At 30.9% G+C, this 18605-nt stretch overlaps 1 protein-coding gene across 2 annotated transcripts in view; it reads right to left on the reverse strand.

The window, feature by feature from the left end:
* LOC139512685 (carboxyl-terminal PDZ ligand of neuronal nitric oxide synthase protein-like) overlaps positions 1-18605 on the reverse strand; it is an 83230-nt gene that overhangs the window by 50785 nt on the left and 13840 nt on the right. Inside the window, exons 1-3 of one of the 2 annotated variants that reach the window (XM_071300486.1) lie at positions 11075-11579; positions 10688-10796; positions 3777-4028 (exon numbers count right to left, since the gene is read on the reverse strand). In XM_071300486.1, coding sequence (XP_071156587.1) covers positions 3777-3890 — 114 coding nt within the window. In that variant the 5' untranslated portion in view covers positions 3891-4028; positions 10688-10796; positions 11075-11579. Of the gene's footprint in view, positions 1-3776; positions 4029-10687; positions 10797-11074; positions 11580-18605 lie in introns of those variants that run through there. The other variant, XM_071300487.1, reaches the window with a different exon arrangement.

Consider the following 18605-nt stretch of genomic DNA (forward strand, 5'->3'; position numbering starts at 1 on the left):
CTTACACTATCCTTTGGACTAAAATAGAAATGCTCACACTTTCCCTTTGGCCTAAATAGAAATACTTTCACTATCTCTTTTGCCTTGATAGAAATTCTTATAATATCCCTTCCTTGATAGAAATGCCTACACTATCCCTTTGGCCTAGAAAGAAATGCATACACTATCCTGTTTGGCCTAGATAAACATGCTAACACTATTCCTTTGGCCTTGATAGAATTGCTAACACTATCCCTTTGGCCTAGATAGAAATGTTTACACTTTCCCTTTGGTCTAGAGAGAAATGCTTACACTATCCCTTTGTCTTAGATTGAAATGCCTACACTATCCCTTTAGCCTAGATAGAAATGCCTACACTATCCCTTTAGCCTTGATAGAAATGCTCAAACTATCCCTTTGGCCTAGAGAGAAATGCTTACACTACCATTTGGCCTAGATAGCAATGCTTACACTATTCATTTGGCTTAGATAGAAATGCTTCCACTATCCATTTGACCTAGACAGGATTACAAAAGCATTTAAAGATCTTAAAACCTCAAAAACAAGCATACTCATTAAATTCTAAAATTCAAGATTGTGGTAGTTCATCGAAATTAAAAGTATTCTTTAAATTGACATATGTATTAGTGAAAAGCTAGATTTATATCTTTAACATAGACTTTTGCAGTAAAAAGTTAGATACAAGTTCCCCACTCTGAAGTCAGGCTCCAGAAAACTTCCTCCTAATGTTATGTAGCAATAAAAAATTAACTTAATGCACTGCATAAGATGTACAATCATTAAGCAATATATACCTAAGTTTACATTAAAAATCTTGCTTTACTTCTGTAAAAATCTAATTGAATACTATAATCATGTGTGACTGCACACTTTGAAATCTTCTGACAAATGTTTTATGTAATAACAACTGCACCTTGAGTTCACATATATTTTGAATAAAAGTGTTCAATTCATCTATATTCAACGTGGGAGGTAACGTTCTGACTGCTGATTTGTGAAGTCATGAACTACAATTTCCATCAAAACACACTTGGTAAGTAACATGTAAACATAAAGTCTGTTGTAAAAAAAAACACTATAAATTTCTTGGGAGCAGGTGTTTATTCATAAAATTATTTTCAAAAATTTTAAAAATATAAACGCTTCACAGGGGCGGATTTAGGCGGGGGCGTGGCGGGCGTGCGCCCCCCTAAAATTTGCAAAGCATGGGTAGTCCCCAGCTCAATAAAGTATCTGAACAGACGACGAAAAATAATGTCGTCGCATTGCAATCTGTTTTATCATTCAAAGAAGTATATAAAACAGTAAGTTTAACAGAATCAACGTGATTACTAATATACTGACCTACGGTTTATCTGTAAGTTCTATCATAAATATGGTATACTTCAAAGAAAGGTGTCAAACGCGGCAGTTAAAGTAAAACAATTTATAAATTATAAACAATTTCTTTGATAATCGAAACTCCAAAACATCACTAACTCACTTTCCAACGAAGTAGGTGAAAGTGCCCTACCCGCGGTTGGGTTGGGTATTTCATCATTGCACAGCGAAGAAAACAGTCAAGGTAACTGGTTAAATTCTTTCTTAATGAAAGATAGAGATACTGGTTCAAGCGAAAGGTTAGTTTTTATTTATTTGTATCAATATTTAATATATCTGTATCAATATATGTTTCTCACTTAATTGCAACCTGTAAAGTTTGCCGAAGCATGCATAAACGATCAAGGCTCCAACTCGTATTTCCGTATTACATATAGGATCCCATGAAAATAAAGATCTCATTTTGAATTTAGTGGTTTGCTGTAAAAAAATGTACATAAAAAGTTTGGCACGACCTCCGAAATCAACAAAAAATAATAATAATAAAAAATTGTGAAAAGACAATGAAAAATCGCTGGCAAAAGTAGACCGTTTTTATTTTTAATCTAATATTGGTCAGTTGAGCTATTGTTGAGTCAATGAATTGAAACTCGCACATTTCTTGTTAATTATGGTGATTGTAGATTGACAGGGGTGGATTTATGCGGTTTTAGCTTGAAACTTTAATTTCTCGCTTATTTTAACACAAAATATTCGCCACGTTTTGCTTGCCATGCAAGATATCTACATTGCACCCTCTTTAGAAGAATATTCCAATAATTTTGATAATTATACCTCAAAAGAAATTTTCGCCTCGCTCCGCTCGGCGAAATTTTAACATTGCGCCCCCCCTAATCTGAAATCCTGGATCCGCCCCTGCTTCATTCTCAAAGTTGTGAAAAACTATTATGGCTTTTATAGTTCTTAGAAAATAAAAATAAATTCCTAAAAGAATATTTTACCAAAAAATGAAACTTGGATCAAATTTAATTTCGCTAGCTATAAAACAAGGTTCAATCCACCATATTCTACATACGAAAATGCCTGTACCAAGTCAGGAATATGACAGTTGGTATTCCATTTATTTGATGTGTTTGAGCTTTTGGTTTTACCAAGGGACTTTCTATTTTGAATTGTCCTTGGAGTTCGGTATTTTTGTTATTTTACTTTTTAAAGGATCTAATCCTAAATTCTAAGGAAAAAAACACTCCATTCATCAGTCTTAAAAATCATCCTGTTGACAAAGACTTATGCCTTTTTCATTCTAATCTTTTTGAATGTTTCTTTAATCAAAAGGAATGAAATAAACTAATAAGGAAATAATATTGTAACTGATTTTAAACAAAGAAAGAATCAATACAAAATCTTATCAGGCCTGCCAAATCATTTAAGAAATCATTGAATTCTGCCAAACTATTCTAGTTCAATACACATGGAGCAACATAATTGGTAAAAATCTTCAATAAATCTTTCATCAAATTAATCACCATTATGTAATATTGCAGTTTCATGTACTTGGCAAGGCAACATCAAAACTTGTGATGTTTCCAACTTAAAAAAAATTAAATGTATTTACAGTCATTGATTTAGAAAATTTTGAAGCTGGACAAGGCTAAGTGAGGGTCAAGAATAACTTGGAATTGGGTTAAATTACAATATTAGAAGGAACACTAAGTACATCCCAAAGCGATTGAAAATTGCTACATTCCTTCATTTCCCATTAAAAGACACATATTGTATGTCATTCTTTTCCTATTAGAATTGTAATCTAAATATAGAGCAAGTTAATTTTATCTTTTTTTTTTCAATCAGTAAATTAATTTTAGCAATACATACATTATCCTAACATGTGAAATACAACAATCATGAATGAATATATACAGGGTACATATCAATCAGACAGCAATCCCAAAACTCAATAAAAGCAGAAAAAACATTCAGATGGCAACATAGTCATATCAATCAACAAGTATCATGCCATATGTCAAGATCTTACTCATCTTACCAGCATGGATAGTCTAGTGGAAGTGTGTTCGCCTTGAGCGTGTGAGGTCATGGATTTGAACCCCAGTTGGGTCAAAAATCAAAGACTCAAAAATTGGTATTTGCTGCTTCTCTGCTTAGAACCCGGGTATTGAGGAGTAAGAGAAAAGACTGGTTGTCTCAGTATCAGAATAATGTGTCTGGATAAGGTGACATGTCTTCCTGCAGACTGATACATTGTGAACTAGCAGGTTAAAAATTCAGCTCAGTGTGTCAGTCTATAGTACAAAGCAGGTTAGTATTCATGTCATCTCTCATCCATCATCTAAATTAAAAATTAAAAACAAAAAAAAACATAAGCTGCCACTGATGATACCGGACTTAGGACAGGCATAATGCATGTAACAAGTTTAATCAGTTTGTTTATAAATTACCTTGGCCTGGAAATGAATTCCATGTTGAAAAGCTTCATCGTTGTGTAACGGAATTCTGGTGTCGTAACCATCCTCAGACACTAAATCATAAGGTTTCTTAGATAACATCTTCATTTTATTTGTCAGCGTCTTTTGTTATAGGATTGCCATTTTGCGCTCAGTCTTTTCTTTACAGCCTTTTAACTTCATTTCAACTTTAATAAGTGACTTTGTTTCAGACTTATTGTTCATTGCAGGACATTTTTCTGCTTCCTGAAATAAAGTAATTAAATTCAGATGAAGTACAAATTCTACAAAAGATTTTCGTGACAATTTTAAGCCTACATTAATTGTACAGCTTTTAAAAAAGACATACTGTTACTCTACAGAGGTGTGAAATTAAATTAGGTTTTAACAGAAATTCATTGTGTATTTAGTAAATACTTTCTGAAAGCATTTGTAAACCTTCCTACTGGACTACGGAGGAGTTACGCAATAAGAGTAATGATGTAAGGAAGATTTCTGAACAATAGTAAGATAATGAACAGGAACACTTTTACATGTATTCAATTTTAAACTTTACTTGACATATTTACTGAAAAGTGACCCATCTTATTTAATAACTGCATATTGTAAATTTCCCATGAGTGTATAATATTTTAGTAATAGCATTTTTAATTTGAAAAAATTTGAACTACCATTTTAATTAAAAAAAATAAAAATAATAATCATCAAAATCTCTTTTTTCTTTAAAATACATCTATTGTAAAGTATCTTACTGTAAGGAGTAAATTGATAAATCATGTCTTAACATCTATCCCTCGGAACATGTAATAAATCTGGTGTGTTCAATAATTGCAGCTATTATGTTTAAAAATTAACAGTGCTTGCTACTGGTACGAAAACAAGTTATGATATAATTTTACACTATAAATGAATGTAAAAACTAAAATACTATATAATTGTACAACTACTTAATGTTATTAGTTATAAACAATGTCAGTTATTAAACAATAACTTATAATTTCAGGAGCAATTTTTATTTCGAAGGGCATTTAGTGCTTAAATCAAGCAAAAATAGTTTTAGCTTTCATTCCAAAGAAACAAATAAATGCAAAATATGTGATTAAAAACATACACGATACTGTACTAATGAAATATTATAAAACATACACGATACTGTACTAATGAAATATTATAAAACATACACGATACTGTACTAATGAAATATTATAAAACATACACAATACTGTACTAATGAAATATTATAAAACAAACAAGTGAAGTTAGTCTCAAACAATGAGGCATCATTCAACAAGTGAAAGTTAGTCTCAAACAATGAGGGATAACAAACAAGTGAAATTAGTCTCAAACAATGAGGGATAACAAACAAGTGAAATTAGTGAAGTTAGTCTCAAACAATAAGGGATAACAAACAAGTGAAGTTAGTCTCAAACAATAAGGGATAACAAACAAGTGAAATTAGTCTCAAACAATGAGGGATAACAAACAAGTGAAATTAGTCTCAAACAATGAGGGATAACAAACAAGTGAAGTTAGTCTCAAACAATGAGAGATAACAAACAAGTGAAATTAGTCTCAAACAATGAGGGATAACAAACAAGTGAAGTTAGTCTCAAACAATAAGGGATAACAAACAAGTGAAGTTAGTCTCAAACAATGAGGGATAACAAACAAGTGAAATTAGTCTCAAACAATGAGGGATAACAAACAAGTGAAATTAGTCTCAAACAATGAGGGATAACAAACAAGTGAAATTAGTCTCAAACAATGAGGGATAACAAACAAGTGAAATTAGTCTCAAACAATGAGGGATAACAAACAAGTGAAGTTAGTCTCAAACAATAAGGGATAACAAACAAGTGAAGTTAGTCTCAAACAATAAGGGATAACAAACAAGTGAAGTTAGTCTCAAACAATGAGGGATCATTCAACAAAGTATAAATATATTATATAAAATATAGTAAAAGTTGAACTATTTCTCTTTCTGAAAATTTTCTTCAAACTAACAAAACCCTTGGGTTACTGTCATAAAACTTTTGAGTACAATTTTCATACACTAATCCAGAAGTCAATCAACAAAAACACTTAATTTGGTGTTAAGAGTACAATTTTGTATTTTAAGAGAACTGACCTAAAGCGGCTATAGGTCTTTTAATATGCAAATAATTAGCATAAATTCATTTACTTTGGCATTTCTGCAAAATTTATACAAATCAATAAAAAGATGAGCTATTGTTCACTAATGATACTCGCCCTATAACAAGAAATAGATAGTGATGTATGGGAAAGCCCATCATTCAGTATAACATACTCATATAAAGCTTGAAAACAAATTTCAGAAAGCTCTGATATGCTCGAGCTGATATATGTGGACCCTGATGATAAATCTATGATCTACTAGCATTTTTTTTGGAATAATGGATGGACAAACAAGACGTAGCTAGTATAATTCCTCCTTTGAAGCAGAGGTTAAATAATCTTTCCATAATGAAAACAGCATTAGTTGAGTATGCAAACAGTAAACCATAATACAAAATGTGCAAAAACATTTATCAGAAAGAAAGAAAACAAAATTTACCATAATGTAAGTAAAACGATTTAGCAAACATTAATAACTAATGTATCTCATCAAAACCACTTCTTCATATTCAGGATTAAACATCTGAGCAATGCAAAATCAATGTCCATGGGACACAGATGCCCTCCCTATTAAACATGGGAGAGTCAACGTACTAATCAAAGTCATTGACATTTAGTGTTCTTTGAAACTTAATAACATTAGCTTCTGTTTGTTGTTATTAGATTGCTGGCCATTTCAGTGCTTTATTGTTCAAAAACAAACAGTCATGGGGGATGTTTTGTTCTTGCATTCCACCAAAAAATTCCAAAAGGTGTGGGATTAACAAGAATAGTGTATAAAGTTCATAATAATTGGTAAAGGCAATTAAAAGTTTGAATGTATAAACAGCAAATTCGTTTACAGTTTCCACACAAAAAGTCCTTAAAAATTGTCATCGAAGGGCAGTTACCTCAAAAGACTGACCACATAAGCCATATGATTCATGTTTTAGCTTACTAATCACTTTTGTAATTAACAGTTTCATTTTATTTATTGTACTTTTTATGTGTTATGAAACAGCAGGAATTGCAAAAAAATATTTTCATATCAAGAGGAATGAAGACACTGCCAGCTATCAGTTGTCTAAAAAATTGACAACTTTGAACAGATAACTTTTGAACCAAAGCTCATGAATCCAATAAAATTCAAAACATTTGGAATTTTAAATTCAGTTAAATGACAAAAACTAATCTATACAATAAAAACATCATGATCAAACAAAACAGCTGGATACATCAAGTATGAAACAATGAAAAATGTCTGTTGCAGTATATATAGAACAAATTGTATAATTGATGATGATGTATCAAAGGATAAGAATGTAATGGAATTTTCTGTGAAATGGAATTATTCATTTATTTTCTGTGAAATTAAGATAAGATTTATTGGTAGAGAAAATTCTATCAAACATTAATAGAATTCATTTCTCAACAACATTATGACATATAAAGATTGCATTTACATTTTGTTTCTCTTTTTTCTTTTTGTCAGACTTTGCTCATTTGCATTATAAGAATTCAGTCTCATTTATATGTCAAATTTAAAATAAGAAATCTCCTATTTCATTGTTGACTGAAATACCATATTTTCATGATTAATCTGTTGCCAAAAAAAAAGACAATAATGTTTTAGCAACTCTATTTGAATATTTTGTTTATATTTTGTATAGAAAAAAGAAAAGTTTTAAAACATGTTATATAGCCCTAGTTGTTTTGATTATATGTCCTCTTGTAAGTATTTTCTCTGGCCAGAATCAGAATTTCTGATGGGTGTCAAATACACCAATAAATGGAATCCATTTATTGTGCAACATTAACTGTATATTTTTGTACCTATATAATACATGCAACATGTTCTATAACTAACCTATCAACGTTAGATTGAACCAGTACATTACGTTTGCGCGCATTACCATTACATTTGAGCGCAGCTTTTGATTACAATTGTGCATATTTTTGACAGGTAAACTCAGGTAAAATACAGGTAATAATATTTATTTATTTATAATTTGTTCAATTATTTACAAGTATAAGTACTCATTCAGTTAGTCTCAGTCCCCTGCTCACCAACGATGAGGTGGAAGTGGGATTTCGAGCAAGATATAAAGTTCATTTTATTATGCACAAGCACTAATTCCTAGAAATATATACAGATGAAAATGTTAAAATGTTAAAACATAGCTAATATTTAAGGTAAATGTATTGATAAATTCATTACTTTACATGTCGGTACGTGCCGAAACTCCATGTTTGTACCTTGGTGTAACTTTACAAACTAAGTAACTTTAATTATTTACTAATTTTAAAAACGAACACTTTTCAAAATGAAGTTACATGTATGCATTAAGCTATACTACAGAGTTTATAATGATCACAGTGTCACTTTATAATTGGTTTTAGAATTCAATATGAACAATATATAATTTGAATTAAGAAATGTTTTCAAAATTAATAATTGATAGTCATATTTATTATGAAAATAAAAAAAATTATATATAGTCAATTACAATTTGATTTAATTTTTATTTATATTTTTACCTGAGTTTATCTGTATAATGAATGTGCGCAAATGTAATCGAAAACTGCGTGCAAACGTAAAACATTTTAATCCCCAAATGCCCGCAAAAGTAGTGCACCCGATTGAACTGACCCCTCATCAAAATTCCAGATACTCACCAATAAATAAATTGAATTTTACAAAAATTTGAAAGGAAAGATGTTTGTTAGAGGGAACTTATCATTGTTGTAAAAGATCACAAATTCTGTCTGGCATTTTCAAATTCAGCCAGGTGGTAGACTGCCAGTCCCGACAAGCTCTTATGAAGGAGGATAAATCATTTAAAGAAAATATATTGAGTGGTCATAAGTAAAAATTAATAAATTTATCAAATTGGCACATTTGCATGATTGTTTATTGAATTGGTGAAAATGAAACCAATAGTTTTTTTCAAATGAAATAGAGCAGAGGTAGCACTGGCACTAATAAATTCCTTTTTGGTGCAAATAGATATCAGCTTCTCTCTCAGTATATTGTTGATGGTTTCTTGAAACAAAGTTATTGACAAAAAAAGGTCAGCAAGCATTTCAAAGCAGATTTTGTAGCTAAGAAAACTTGTGAAATGTTTTAAAACAAGAAATATCAGATTTTATCAGTTTTTCCAGCATCTCTAGATTATAAACTATCTTGTCATATGCATTCTGTATAGTTTGAATGTCAATTCCCATTTTCTATCTCATTATTAAAATCTATACAAAAATTTTACATTATTTGATTGCTTGTAAATCCCTTATTTTTATTTTTACTCTTCATTCTTATTTTTAGTATGAATAGTAAGATAAGAGATCTGATCAGAGTGAAGTAGCATTAAGTTTGTGGTATAAAAATAGAACATGGTATTTTCAGTGTAAACAACGCAAAAATCCAAATCACGAACCAACCAAGCGCCTGTAATGTAAACATTCCCAGAGGCACAGTTCACACTATCAAATACTAGTTAGATTACTTAATTGTCAATGACATGATAATTGGGTTAGAGGTATCTGTTATTTAACTACAATGTATTGATTTTTGAAGCATGAAAGAAAGCAAATATAACATGGCACATTAAAATTAAAGGTGGCAGACGAAAATTCAAACATGCAGCTGACACTCTACAATAGACCATGGTGCTCCCTACAAATCTTTGAACGTCTCAAGACTATTTCAAGCTTTCATATACATAGCATATCTTTTTATTGATTTTTTTTATTATTACTAGTACCATTAACTGAATAGTAATTTACTGTTAAAAAGTTTTAAATAATTTACAATGTAATGAATGTAGGAGGGGTTATTCTTTCTTTGATTCTAGATAAATAGAAAAATCTAAACAATGTTGTTTATTAAAATTGAGAATGGAAATGGGGAATATTATGCTATTTTGGTATTTATAACACTTTTGATCACTTTTACATTAATCTAAATTATGTTACTTTTGGTTGGTTTTTTTTTTAACCTTTTTCATCAATCTTAATAATGCTATTAATCTAAATTATCCCAAAATAATGGTTAAGAAGCACTTAAAGTCAGATCTTTATACTAATTGTATATAGTGAACCAACCCTAGCAGGCTCCCTTGATATTCTTGCTTATAAAGTCAGTAACAAAAACAAAAATGTCATTACTCTGTATGTATTCACAGTTGTCTTTGAAAAAGTAAGGAAACAATCAACATTGAAGACAACAACACAATAGAATTATTATTTTGATAGATTTCAATGTTACCAAACTTTTACAAGTCTATTAATGTTGTCTTTCTGTTAATTTTCTGTGTTTGAGTTGCCATTGTATGTATGTATGTACGAAGATCCCTCCGTGAACGGAGCACCCCTCGATTTCATTTTCTCAAGTCTATTATTATAGGATTTAGTTAGTGAATTCATCAGACATTTATGGAAAAAATACTAGAAACATTTAATCTCCATTATTTACAAACTTTCACTCCAATGTCATAAACTCAAAGCAACATGGATCTGTGCTGTTATGATGTACAACACTTATTTAAAAACAAGGAAATAAATTAACCAAGACATGTAATAAACTGCATTCTATATGCATTGTGTAAAATAAACTACACATGTCAGTGATCATAATACTGTCAAAAACAATAAGAATTACTCTGTATTTACAATTTGCAGTAAAACTTTTGTGTACCTGCCAAAATTTAATGCAAATTGCTCACTGATTAGTGTAACATATGTAACACTACACTTAAAAACACACAAAATTACACCATTAAAAAGTGGTTTACCAGTACATCTGTTCAGGTGGGTGACTGCCAAGTCACACGTTTTCACATCTAATTTGTTTTTTCCTGCATCATCAAGCTTAATCTTGTTTGTGGTAAACTCAAACGGTATCTAAAAAAACAAAAAATAACATAATCAAGTTTTTAACTGAATGAACTTCACTAAATGGCAAAACCTTTCATCTATTTTCATCTCCTGAAATTTTAACATTTGTAAATATTTTTTCTGTATTATAGACTCATAAGACATATCATTTCTAGGTATTTGGTCAACGTAAATGTCAAAATATGTCGTATTCCCATGAACATTTAAAGCAAATTATAAATATCAACAAAAGTAAAGACAAATTAATTACAAGCAAATAATGTGCAACTGAATTATAAACTTACTGTCAATGAAAATATTCCATTTCTATACTTTTCATTCACAGACGATTTTAGTAGCAGCAAGATGTTTTGAAATATTACAAAAAGTAATGATTATATTCCAATTCTTTTGTATATGAAAACTTTTGATGTGGTAAATCGTAATAGCACATCAAACACGAAATTTACTTCACTGCAGGAGAGATGCGTTTGATATATGCATTATCACTCTCTCTCATACAACTTGAAAAAAAAGGCTGTGGAAAAGAGTTTTACGATCCATATCATCAACTGCCTGAAAATCAAAGTCACAACCTGAAGTCAATTTAGAAACAAGTGTGTATTACAAAAAACTGTAAAACTGCCAATAGTGGTCTGTACTGATCTGTACTGGAGTAATCAAAGATCTTATGAAAACACAAATCCTATGGTACTATACACTGCTTGCATTCAATTATTGACTTTGTTAACAAGATTCCATTTGCCAATCAAATTTCTGTCATGGAATGTTGGTACTGGTCACTTAATTGTTTTTTGTTTTGTTTATTCGCCAATAAGCTTGCTATGAAATAAAACAACATTGTGTAATTTGTTTGGTTTAAAGATCTTTAAATGTAAGAAATTCATTATATTTGCCTCCAATACACAATATTGTATTATATTTGGAAATACTAAAAAAAACCTATAAAGAATCTATGCAATATGTTGAGTTATCATTGTACTAATAATTCTATTTTTTTATGAGAAATGTGTCAAATTGTAGCTGATAATTTCATCAAAATTCATTTATATGGTAGCAACATAACAATAACAGACAGTAAAATAAACGGGCGCATTTCATTTGCGCCAATTTTTAAAAAATCAAACCTTTCATTTGCGCCACAAGGTTATATATCATTTGCGCCAAAAAAAAAACCTTCATTTGCGCCATTTTACAGGTATGACAGGTAATATAACGGAAAAGTTAAATATTATTTACGATTTATTTTGTTTTTTGTTTGTACATAACTCCCCCTGGATATATGTGTGAGTTCATACTCATTTCTAATACAAAACTGAGAGTCACTAAGGTTATAATTATATATATAGTGTTCACATGACCAGTCCAGTGTGAGGTGTCAATGTAATGTTATTTTGCGAATGTTGCCAGGATCGAAAAATCGATTGCTGTAGATTTCACCTTGGCCAAAATTGGTGGCGGAAAATTCAAGATCTTGGATTAAGTACCGAGTATAAGGAAAAGACCTGCGAAATTGGTAAATGGTTAACATCATTTTTTGGGTTACCATATCTATCGCCTGATCAAATTGAAGACTGCTTCGTAGATGATATTATGACTGAATCTCCAACTGATAGCAGATGCATAAAATTTGCTGATTATGTTTTGGAAACTTATATAAGCCCGGAATCTAGATATCCACCGTCATTTTGGGCTGCTACACCCACTGCTAATTTTAAACGAACCAACAATGGACCGGAGTCATTCCATGCACATTTTAATGAACAATTTTATTCAAAACATCCAAACATGTTTATTTATGTTGACGTTGTAAAGAAGATTCAGGCTACAACATACATCAAAATCCGATCTATGGACACACCGGCTGCAGTTCGACGATGGGAGAAAGAGAAAACTGACTATCTTATGGAGAAACATGGCATGTACCTAAGAGGGGAAATTTCAGCATGACTTGTATGATTTTATCGAGGTTTTAGCATAACTTGTATGATGTTTTATACTGTTATCGAGGTTTTAGCATAACTTGTATGATGTTTTATACTCTTATTACATGTATTTCTGAGGAGTATGTTTCTTCATTATTAAAAGACTTTTTGAAAATTTTTATGTTTTATACTATTATTACCTGTATTTACCTGTATTTACCTGTACTCACCTGTAATATTGGCGCAAATGAAAGATTTAGTTTTTGGCGCAAATGAAATATGGTTTGTGGCGCAAATGAAAGATTTTTTTGGCGCAAATGAAATGCCAATGAAAAGCACCGAAATAAACTGTGAAGCTTAATATAATTATTCTATTGTGTAAAAAAAGAGCCCCAATCCCCATGGGCCCTATATTCCACTTAGAATGAAGAGGACTAAGTCAAGTTAAAGTCCTCAATTGGGATTTGACACTAAAGGGTTTCAAACAGGTTTATTTTGTGGGTCTTACTTACCAAATTGTTTATCATGCAATTTCAAGAAATATCCTTGTCCTAAGTACTAGTGCTAATGGGAACCCACCAATTTTAATTTATATTTACATTTTTGAAATCAAAATTATAAAATTTTAATTAATCATGAGAATTTCAAGAAATTCAATTCAAAGTATTTTCCTTAATAGATGATTACTTACAGGGTTATACATTCCAAAATTATATGATTTTTGTAACATAAATAGAATTTTAACTGTGACATCATATTTTTCCTCAATTTTCATTTTTTTTCATTATTTTAGTGATTAAATCATTGGTTTAATTACTGCAATAAAAGGTAAAATGTGATTCCTATTGATATTTCTACATACTAGTAATTTTTTTTCAGTTTTGAAAAGGTATAGCTTTTATTTTCATAAAAAATACTCCTCGTTATAATCAAATTCAATTTTCTTTTCACTCAATTATGAGTAAAAAAATAAGCTCTTCTGAGATATCTTGAAACCATGAGGTAATAAATTATCAATGTTGTTAGTGAGTTTTGCTTCTCCTGGCCATGGATGATTGAAAACTTGTTCATTAATTAAAGTAATTCAATTAATGTAGTAGTTATGTAAAATTCCAGGATAAAAGACAACTGTTGCAAAAGACCATATGACAGTCATGCAACAACCAATTGTTGAAATTTACTGCATATTGGTGCATTATTTTATTAGTTTTTCACAGTTGTATTGGGTGTATGAGTCAGCATCTGAGCAATGCTTCATACAGCTGACAATGGTCAAAATCACAATCAAAAATGGTAATTCTCCTATCCCTTGATGAGATCTGGTGTAAAACCACATTCATCTTGTAAAATAAATGAGAAGATTAAAGAAATTGGTGATTTCAGGTTTATGGTCTCCTGGCCACAATCTCCGTGGAAAATTAATAGCTTTAATTTTGTGAATAAAATGGTGAAAGATACCATCGCACAAAAGAAAATCTCTGAAGATAACCATATTAGATGAATAACATTGAATCAGCTCATCTTCTTTAGGAATTCACAGAAATTAAAAACACACTAGATACATCTTTGTCTTCTTTTTGTAAAAGAGTACTTATTTAGAAAATCTCTTAGCAAACACATATTACATTAAAAAAAAGTTTTTCAACAATCACCTTTATGTACATGTCTAGCGGTAGTGTAGAATTAAATTTTGTATTTCATATTACAATATAGTACTGCTTTGATAACCTCAACTATTGTTTGTTTCTCTGTAAACTTGTATTTAGTTTTTAGAATAAAGGATCTATCTAGAAAATCCCTGTTGTAGTAAAAACATATAACATTAAAAAAAATGTTTTTTCGTCCGAGCAATCACCTTTATGTACATGTCTAATTCCATTTTAAAACTCTTGGTCTTAGCACTAATTCTCTATGGACAGGCTGATTTCTATAATCAATCAACTTTGCTAATTATTGAACCTGACACCCTTCAAACAATATGATAAACCTGCATGAACATCAATTGTATTTGCTGTACTTAAAACCAACAATAAACAATAACCAATGATAGCACTTGTGCAGACTTGTCAAACAACTACATAACTCAATTTTTCTGTCAGGAACCTGGGAATTCCTATGGACATAAGATTACTCATTGATAGACAGAATATATTCCATAGGGATGAAATAGTCAAAACCTTTTGTAAAAACTGAGAAAATAGAGGCTCTGTTGATCACACAAAAAAGCACTTAGCAGCCATGTCTTAAATGTTCAAGAATATTCATATTTTTAACAAAACTGCAGACATTTCCCTTCTTGAGGGGGGAACCCACCACTTTCATTAAAAAAAATTTGGCCCTTTACTTTTAATAAAATTTTGACAAACTGTTTACCATGACAAAAAATATTTCAAAAAATTTGAACCACAGAGTTATTATTTCACTGGATATATAGCAGTTTGACAAACAGCATTATATCATTTTGAAACTTAATATTTCTTCACTAATAATGTGTGATTAAGACCTTCATCTGATCTTTAAAGAGTTAATTCCCTTAGGTGTTATGTACCCCCTTAATGATCCTTAATAACAATATTTGATCACATAGTGCTAATAAAACAGTTTTTGTTTTTAAAAGATCATGCTCAGAGCCAAAATATCAAATTTGCAATCAATATAAACAAAGAGCAAGTGTGTATCCAGCCATTTAAAAAAAAGGGGGGGTCCAACTACGTGTCCCCATTCAAATGCATCGAACGTCCCCAAAAATAAGGGGGCTGGGGTCCCAATGAAGAGAACATTTTTCAAATTGATATGACCCAACATCATGGTTAAACAGACCACCAAAATGTTAAGTTTGAAGGAAAAAAGTTATGGCTGTGAACATCTATAAACTGGTGAAAAAAAGCAAAAAATCAACATTTAAACTTTTTTTCCAACTTTGGCTCACACTAAAGCTTGCAGTCTAAAAGACTGTTCCAGGTCCATTTACTCATTGTCAACACATTCAATAGTTACATTCCAAACCCTCTTGGTAACAGCTGGGACTTATATTTTGTCCATTCCATCAAACAATCCTTTCTTAATTAAATCCAAGAGTTTGCTTTCTTGTTGATGCCTGTATATACATTGAGTTTATTTTCTTTATCTGATACAAAATTACATATCAAGTCCACAATTTTGCTTTGGACAATCTATTTTTACAGAATTAGGGCCTTTGTACATGTATATAAAATTTCATAAATTTGTACTTAGGCCACACCAATCTGATTCCTTGTTCGACGGACCCGCCCGCACCTATTTTTTTCTAAACAGAATTTTTTTATTTTTTTTATATTCCCGCTTCCCGCATCCGGAAATGTAATCATGTCCATTTCCCGCACCGTTTTATTGTAAATATTATAAAAAGATATCAACATTTGTTTTTAAAATCACAGTCTAACCTGTATATAACGATTTTAAACATAAAAGCACCCCACCACACTTTGTAAATATCTGGACAATATTTGTTTCAGCATCATGAAACCTATTTATCCAAAGCGGGAGTGCTCCGATATAAATTTGTAATGTTTGTTCAGAGGAAATACCTGTAAAGAACAAAAAATTGGTTACTTTCCCCCTTACTTATATTCCCTATCAAAAAATGTTCGTTGTTAGAACAAAGTACAAAGAACTTCTGAAGGATTTGCCTTCAACTGCAATTATATTGTATGCTGGCGAAACAAAACTATCTATAGCTGCTGCATGTTTATGCACCTGACCTGATTGATTGAGGGGCCTGTCGTTCAGCAGTTATCGTTTGTTGATGTTGTTCATTGGTATTTTCCTGTTTGGATATATAAATTAGATCGTTGGTTTTCCTGTTCGAATTGTGTACGCTAATAATTTTGGCATTCTTTATAGCCTGCTGTTTGGTCTGTATCAAAGCCCTGTGTAAAAGACCGTACTTTGACCTGTGTTTGTTATTATCAGGTTGAGAAAAACCCTCCCTCAGACAAGGGGTCATTTTACTGATGTAGAAAAGAAAATAGAAATACCAAGGATTTGTAAAGTTCTTCTATACAAAACCTTTGAAAACTTAGAATTTTGTACTCAAAAAGAGGAGAGTTCCATCATATTTTAAACAACTTTTTCTAAAAGAGGGGTCCACTTATTTTGAATAATATTAAACTGTTAAAGTAAATGTGTTAACATGGTTAAAGTCCAGGAATATTACAAAATTCTTGGACATGTTTTGACCATTTAATACCAGATAGATATGTAGTTCTTTGAGAAAATATGAGCCCTTTTGTACAAACAAATATATATTATAACTTATATTGATCCCTCATAAAACATGTAAAAGGGATATTTATAACATTAAGGGGTTGTCCCCAAACTGATCATCACTTGGATGGAGAATTGTCTCATTGTCAGTCACACATACATAGACCAGATTTAATTATTTCTTGGTAAACAGGGAAAAAATACTTCAGAAATTAAAGAAATGTCAAAGTACAAGTGATAAATCAAGCTTTAATATTGTCAAAACCTACTATTTTATGTTTACAAAAAAAAATTATAATCGCTCGCCTTTACTTTTAAAGCTTCGCCTCAAAAATTTGCAAATTAAATATTTTTTTATTAAAATTTTCAAATCGCTCGCTCGCCCCAAATTTTGGAGTCCAAAAATCTGTAGAACAAGAAATTAAATTGGTGTGGCCTTAAGTCCCAACTTTTTTAATTTTGACTCAGAGAAGTGCTGATATTCAGATCGTCAATGTATGTTCTTTTACAGACTTGTTTCTGTTTCATTCCTCATGACCTGCTTTTCATAGAAATAAGTAGTCCTTTCTTCATTTTTAAGGAAGAAATATTTGTGATGTTCTAAAATATCTAGTACAATTTCAGTGCAAACATGCCAAATAAAATACATATTTCAAGCAAATTGCCCATTTTACTGCATGTTTCAGATTCAAAGTTAGCAAACCCAACTGAGAATCTAGGTGATAAGTGTCTGCCGATGTTGTTTTTCTTGATGCTAAACCAGCTGTTTTAATCTGGTTTTAATATCAAACTCCACCTTGTTTTATCTCAAGGATTATTTTTATACTCACTGTTGGTCTCTGAAGAGACCTATTCTTCTGTTAATATCATCAAAATTAAAACACATTTATCAAATTTCCTAACATTTGTGAGTCATTTGTTTAATTAATGCAATATCTCAGCATTTTGTAGTTCCTTAACAATTTTTTTCCATAGCAAGGGATTTCTTATTGGACAATGTTATTGGTAGATTTCAATCACTGATAATAAATTGATTGACTAACGGAGAAAATTTATGTTTCATTTAGGGATTTCTATCAGTTTAATCTACTGAACTTTGATTGCTATTGCAACTACCTATTTTTTTTTGATATAGTGCAGCAACAAGTCAAGGTGACAAGTCTAAATTATGAAATTATGCCATTTGACATAATCTACCCTTATTATCGAAATTATTTTTGTTTTACTCTTATCAATTAGATGTATGATCATAGCCTTGCATAAGAAATTAAAATCAATTGTGGGTATTTGTTACAGGAAACTAATTATTCAGAGTACTTGCAAGAGAATATCAGTAGAACTTAAATTTTAACATATCAAGATAAACTGCACAGTGGGTCTCATTGGGGTCTAAGCGTGACGCGGGATTGCCGATTTTTCGTAAGCATGACACGGGAAAGTCAAATTATTGTGCCGTGAAAATGGGAATTAAGGTCTAGCGGGACACGGGAAATTACAAAAAAATGAGAATTGCTTAGGTACATAGTATAAGCGGGATACGGGATTCTGACAAAACAGTAAGCGGGATCCGGGATCAGAACCCCCCAATGAGACCCCTGCACACAGTCTGTCATTATAAAATCAGAAAGTTTGCAGGTCATTTTAT

This window comes from Mytilus edulis, chromosome 2 (assembly GCF_963676685.1).
Source record: "Mytilus edulis chromosome 2, xbMytEdul2.2, whole genome shotgun sequence".
NCBI classification, from domain to species: domain Eukaryota; kingdom Metazoa; phylum Mollusca; class Bivalvia; order Mytilida; family Mytilidae; genus Mytilus; species Mytilus edulis.